The sequence below is a fragment of the Hipposideros armiger genome, unplaced genomic scaffold (assembly GCF_001890085.2).
Source record: "Hipposideros armiger isolate ML-2016 unplaced genomic scaffold, ASM189008v1 scaffold_48, whole genome shotgun sequence".
Classification (NCBI taxonomy): Eukaryota; Metazoa; Chordata; class Mammalia; order Chiroptera; family Hipposideridae; genus Hipposideros; species Hipposideros armiger.
The window spans coordinates 4,814,461-4,820,363 of record NW_017731398.1 but is presented as its reverse complement, the minus strand read 5'-3'; the positions used below and the strand labels follow the sequence as shown (position 1 = coordinate 4,820,363).

General features: G+C 60.4%; 1 protein-coding gene across 1 annotated transcript in view; it reads left to right on the top strand.

The window, feature by feature from the left end:
- RASGRF1 (Ras protein specific guanine nucleotide releasing factor 1) overlaps positions 1 to 5,903 on the top strand; it is an 82,365-nt gene that overhangs the window by 52,631 nt on the left and 23,831 nt on the right. The window contains exons 18-22 of the mRNA XM_019640004.1: positions 76 to 224; positions 1,738 to 1,798; positions 3,450 to 3,553; positions 3,695 to 3,779; positions 5,845 to 5,898. Coding sequence (XP_019495549.1) covers positions 76 to 224; positions 1,738 to 1,798; positions 3,450 to 3,553; positions 3,695 to 3,779; positions 5,845 to 5,898 — 453 coding nt within the window. The remainder of the gene's footprint in view (positions 1 to 75; positions 225 to 1,737; positions 1,799 to 3,449; positions 3,554 to 3,694; positions 3,780 to 5,844; positions 5,899 to 5,903) is intronic.

The window sequence follows — 5,903 nt, the reverse complement described above, 5'->3', positions numbered from 1 at the left end:
GACAGAACCAGAAACTGGGGCTTCCTCCTCTGGCCTGGGCGGGGCCCCACGGGGCAGCTTGAGCTCAGTAGCCAGAGCCACCATCGCTTCCCCCACCCCCCACCACCGCAGGACTTTGAGACCAATGACGAGCTCAAGTGCAAGGTGATCAGCTTCCTGGAGGAGGTCATGCATGACCCGGAGCTGCTGACCCAGGAGCGGAAGGCTGCGGCCAACATCATCAGGTACCAAGGCAGCACCGCCGGGCTGGGACGGGCCCAACCTCCGCCTCCGTCCCTGCGGCCAGAGGCAGGTGTGCGGGCAGGGCCATCGCCCCGCGCAGCCAGGCTCCGCAGAGGCTGGCCTGTGTGCCCTACCTCTCCTCCCTGCCCCCGTCAGTCCTTGAGGGCAGCACGCTGCCCACGTCTCCCTCCACGTCCACAGCTGCTCACACCTGTCTAGTCCGTGCTGTCCTCTAGGGTAGCCACCAGCGACACACGGCTGGTAAATCTTAATTAAAGTCCAGTAAAATGTCAACTTCAGTTCCTCAGTCAGACAAGCCCCGCATGGCTAGTGGCTCTGTATTGGGCAGCGCAGATAAAGAGTATTCCATCGTTCTAGAGAGTTCTGTGGCAGCGCTGGTTGCCCCTATGGGTAGGTGCTCAGGGAATGTCAGTTTCAGGTGTGCAAAACAATGCACTAGTTATACTTTTCACCCCTCACAAAGTGACAACGCCCCCTTGCCCAATCCACCGCCCCCCCCCACCCCCGATATCATACGGGGAATGTCTTTTGCATTGAATTGTCCCCAAACCTGTACTTTTCCTCCTGCCCAGGCTGCCTCTCCCTGGTGGGGGTCAGAAGTCAGGCAGCCGTGTCTGAGCTCACCCAGGCAGGGACTTGCTGGCGGCCTGAGCCAGGGCCCTGCCTGGAGCCCCACCTTTCTCCCCTGTAACTTGGTAAACAAGGTGGGGTGACACCAGGCTGCCGCCTCCACAGGCTGCTCAGGGGGTGTTGGGCACAGGCCCACTGTGCGCGGCTGCTCCCACTGGGCTGACTCAGGCAAGGGCTCAGGGCCAGCTGTCCTCCTCACTCTGGCCTGGCCTCAGCTGCCCCTCTGCCTTCAGTGGCCGTCTCTGACCCAGCCTTCTTCCAGCCAGACCCTCCCCTCTGCTCTCCTGAGGCCCCCATGCCACCGCCCGTCGTCCCCCAGGCTCAGGGTCTTCCTCCCTCATCTTCAGCACCCACCCCCACTACGTGCACACAGAGTCAGCCTCCCAGTGTCCCTCACAGTCCTCCCTGGGGGCCCCCTGAGGGTGCTGAGCCTCTGAGCCCATCACCTTGGTTCAGGAGCTGCCGAGGGTGCAGAGCAGACAGAGCAGGCTGTGCAGTTCTCCTGACTGTCCCCGACCCCTGGCTGGGCTCCCGGGTGTTCCCAGCCTCCATCACTCATAACACCCTGCCCTCAAGAAGCCCCGGCCCAGGTCTAGTGGGGGCCAGGTGCCGATACTGGGAGACGGGGGCTGAGACCACAGGAGGCTCAGAGGCTGAGGGCGCCCAGGGGGAGACCTCGCCCAGCTGGGAGGGTCAGCGACTGGATCCTGAGGACGGGCCGTCAGGAAGAAGCCAGCAAAGAAAACAGGGGAAGGGGCTTCTGGCAAAGGGGAGGGCAGAGCAAAGACGGGGGTGGCAGGGCGCTACCCCGGAGGTGAGGTGGGGTACAGACCGCACAGGCTCACCGTGCCTTCTTGTCCTCAGGACTCTGACACAGGAGGACCCAGGTGACAACCAGATCACACTGGAAGAGATTACGCAGATGGTGAGCAGGGCCTGTCCCCAGCCCCCAGCCCTCTGGCTTCCAGGATCCCCGCCCCCAGGACCCCCTAACAGAGCGCAGTCACCCTGCCCACATCCTGCTCTGAGAGCAGCAGAGCAGGGATGGTGCCCGGGACCCACACGTGCTGCCTGTGACCCTCTGGGGCCAGATGCCAGGTAACCCTGGGAGAAGGGCCCCTCCATGGGGAGGGGCTGCACTGTCCCGTTTCCTGCAGGGCCTGGCTGCAGTGTTTACCCTTCAAGAGCACGAGAGCCCCTTGTTCCTTCCGGAACAGCCTGAGACTCTTCCAGACAAAGTGCCGTTGAACTGCTGGTGGCCCTGACCTTGCGTGGGGCACATCCAGTTTGCAGGAGGCCCTGGTGGCCTCAGTAGAGAGCACAGGGCTTTTTGTCATGAGGGCTTTTGCAAGCCCTGTGAAAGGAGGTGGGCGCTGTCCCCGCCACTATGCGCAGGTCACCCTCTTTCCTGGGCCACTCCCTGAGGGAGCAGAGGGCACTGCCTGCTCCTCCTCACCCAGCAGCCCGCTGCTGTCCCCAGGCCCTGAGCTGTGGACGTGGCTGGGCTGCCCGCCCGCACCCTGTGACACGGAGTCCCCACTGCCTCCCTGAGAACGGTCACTCCCACGGCATCGTGCCCCCCGCACTGGCTCCTGCACTGGGGCTCCTACACAGCTGTGCTCAGCCCCAAGGACTCCGTGGGGGGAACACACACGCGCGCGCACACACACACATGCACGCACGCGCACACACATGCACGCACACACACATGCACGCACACACACGCACATGCACACACAGACACACACATGCACACACACGTGCACATGCACACATGCGCACGCGCATGCGCACATGCACACACACACGTGCACATGCACCCAGGCCTCTGCAAGGTGGAGGCCATGGGGAGTGCTTGTTTTTTACTTATCCTGGGTGGACACAGGCTCCTCCCAGACCTGCAATCATCCCCGTCTCCCTTTTCTCCAGCTCCCTCCAGCTCCTCCTGGATCTAAGAGACCTTCCATGAGGCCTGCGTGCAAAGGACACTAGCCTCCCCGTGTCCACCCCTTATGTCACCCCAGCCTTGGGGACCTCTGTCCCCTGGCTAGTGTTTCCTCAGGATTGCCCCCGGTCAAAGGGCTCAGGTGGTGGACACCTTTAAAGATGAGGTCCACTCACGGGTGGCCCTAGGGGCCAGGAATACAGTAGCCCTGGGACCAAGGCTAGTCTTCTGAGCACAGGACAGACTGTCCCTGGAGGCAGTCATTCCTGTGAGGCCCTGTCTGCTAGCGAATTTTTAAGGGGAATTTTATGAAGCCCATTGTGGACCCAGGCAGAACCTGAGGGGACTGACAGGTCACAGCCTGGGCCAGACGCAGTGACTCGAGCTAGCATTGACCCCTGGAAGCCCCTGTTGTCTCCTTCATGCACTGGGGGGACGGCAGCTCCCTTGCAGGGTGAGCGCTGACTACAGGGGTGAGCACAGGGCACCAGCCTGCAGCACACAGGGCGTGACAAACGGCGGCTCCGGCCCCCTCCGTCCGCTCTCCTCATCTCCCCTCATCTGTCGGAAAAGCGGCCAGAAGCCAGGCGGTGCCCCTTGTGAGCCTAACGTGGACCTTGCCCCCCCACAGGCCGAGGGCATGAAGGCCGAGCCCTTTGAAAACCACTCCGCCCTGGAGATCGCAGAGCAGCTGACCCTCCTGGACCATCTGGTCTTCAAGAAGATCCCTTATGAGTGAGTGGCTGCGGTGTCCGGCTCCCATCCCTCCACATTCAGCAGGAAGCTAGCTACTCCCCGAAATGACACCTTCGAAAGTAAGAAATCAGGAAGGCCACCTGACCGCGTCCGCCCTGGTGTCCCCTTTCCTTCCCACAGGGAGTTCTTCGGACAAGGCTGGATGAAACTGGAGAAGAACGAAAGGACCCCTTACATCATGAAAACCACTAAGCATTTCAACGACGTGAGTAGGGGTGGGCAGTGCCTTTCTGTCCTGGGTTTGTTTGTTTTTTTTGCAGGGCTGGGGGTCCCTAGGGGGGCCGCTCCTCTGAGCAGCTTCCTGGAGTCCAGGGAAGAAGACCTGGTAGCACTGAGGACACCTTGCTGTGCTTCTCATTTTTTACTCCTATTGTTGTTGGAAGCAAGTAACGTTTGGCGGGAAGAGGTCAGACAACTCCCCTCTCACACATGCACGACCTGCTGAAGTTTTGGCAGAGTCCCAACTCTCCTGCCTTTGCGTGTGGGCAGGATGGCCCCACGAGAGAACGAGAGAACGTTAAAGGGACCAAGGCCACTGAGCTGCTGAAACCGAGCCCAGTATGTGGCTCCTCCAGCCCCCTCCTCCGGGACCCCACCCCCCGGCTTTCCTCGACCAGCGAAGTGGCCCAGTGTGTGCAGCGGGAAGGCCCTGCGTTCAGTCAGCAGGGCACTGACGGGCACCACACGCCCCTGGCTCTCGGGGAAACGGCACAGCAGAGAACTGCGGCTGGATGGTGCCGAGTCTCTGGGGTGTGACGCACGTCACAGGGAACATGCACTTTCTCTTTGTTCTTTAATACACGTAACCGCTGCCCTCCCCACACACACACACACTGAGTTCCTATCCTAGCTAGCATGTGGCAGCACAGGGCCCCCACTGTAAGAAACGGCTCCCGACACCTCCCCGCGTTTGCCCACGCGTGCTCTGACCCCTGTGACCATGGGGCCGCATGACAGCCCCGAGGGCACTCGCAGCCGGCATCCCGTTCCTCTGAGTTTAATCAACACACATGAAGAGCCTTTGATGGCTGGCAGTGGGAGCACATGATGCACTTGTCCTGACCGCCTGGCCAGGGCCACCTCACGTCACCCCCAGCAAGGGGCGGGCCGGCGCACACCCCATCCTGAGAAGGTCCTGGAGACCTGGCACTGCCATGCAGGGAGGAGCCCTGGAGTGGGCACAGCAGCAGAATGGACGGCCACACGTCCGGCAGGACAAGGCCCCGGCACCACACCTGACACGCAGCTCCAGCGACAGCACCAGGCACCAAAATCCACACCCTCCCGTCCTGTCCCAGGACGCAAGTTAGTAAAAGAGGAGAGCAGGAAGTGAGCGTTTACATGATGCTTACCTGGGGCCGGGCGCCATGCTGGGGGTTTCAGGAGCAGCCTCTCATTGGATCCTGTCCTCCTCACTTAACGGGTGAAGAACCCGGGCTCAGGGAGGTTCCACGTCCTCCCCAGCATCACACAGCAGGAGCGCCTGCTCCGAGCCCACGCAACCCGCCTCCGCCTCTGGAGGGCTGCCCTCTGTGCAAAACCCACCATTTCTTTCCAACACAGAACACGCGTCCCCACGACGGGGCCGATGGTGGTTTCACCTCTCTGGCACAGCTCCTTTTGCCGTTGCCCCGTCCTTCTGGCTTTAACTTGTCTTACCGAATGGTACTGGCTACGATCTCCAGTGTCAGGGCTCGAATCAGGGTGAGGCAAGCAGGGTGCTCAGGGGGCAGGATTTAAGGAGCCACTCGCGCTCAGGTGGCTGCACTCGCCTCCTCCACCCCACCCCGTGCCCCTTGTCCTAGGACGGTGCTGAGTGGCCGTGGCGACAGTGAATCTTGTCTGTGGTTTTAAAGAGAACGCTTCTAGTCGTTGCCCATTTAGTACGATGTTTGACATGTAACGCTTTTGAAAACTGGCATATTTACATTTCTACTTCGGAATTTGATCCTTTTCCTCATTAGTCAAACCTTTTATAACCTTTGGTAACCTTTTTTCGTATACCAGCGTACTTAATTCCTACGTAACTTACAGATTCCCACTGGTATTTTGGAGATGACCTTTTTCACTCTTTTCTAATTGGCGTTCCTGACGCAGAGGAAACTTCTCGTCTTTTGTGTCCTGCGTCTCTAACCAGCCGCCCCACTGAGCTGTCAGCTGTCCCAGCTGTGTCCCTAAGCCTTCCTTTGGGATGTTCAAACCCGCGATGTGTCGCAGCCACCATGCTCACTCGCCCCACCTTTCTCTTGTCTTGTTGTGTGGGCTCCCAGATCAGTAACTTGATTGCTTCCGAAATCATCCGCAACGAGGACGTCAACGCGAGGGTGAG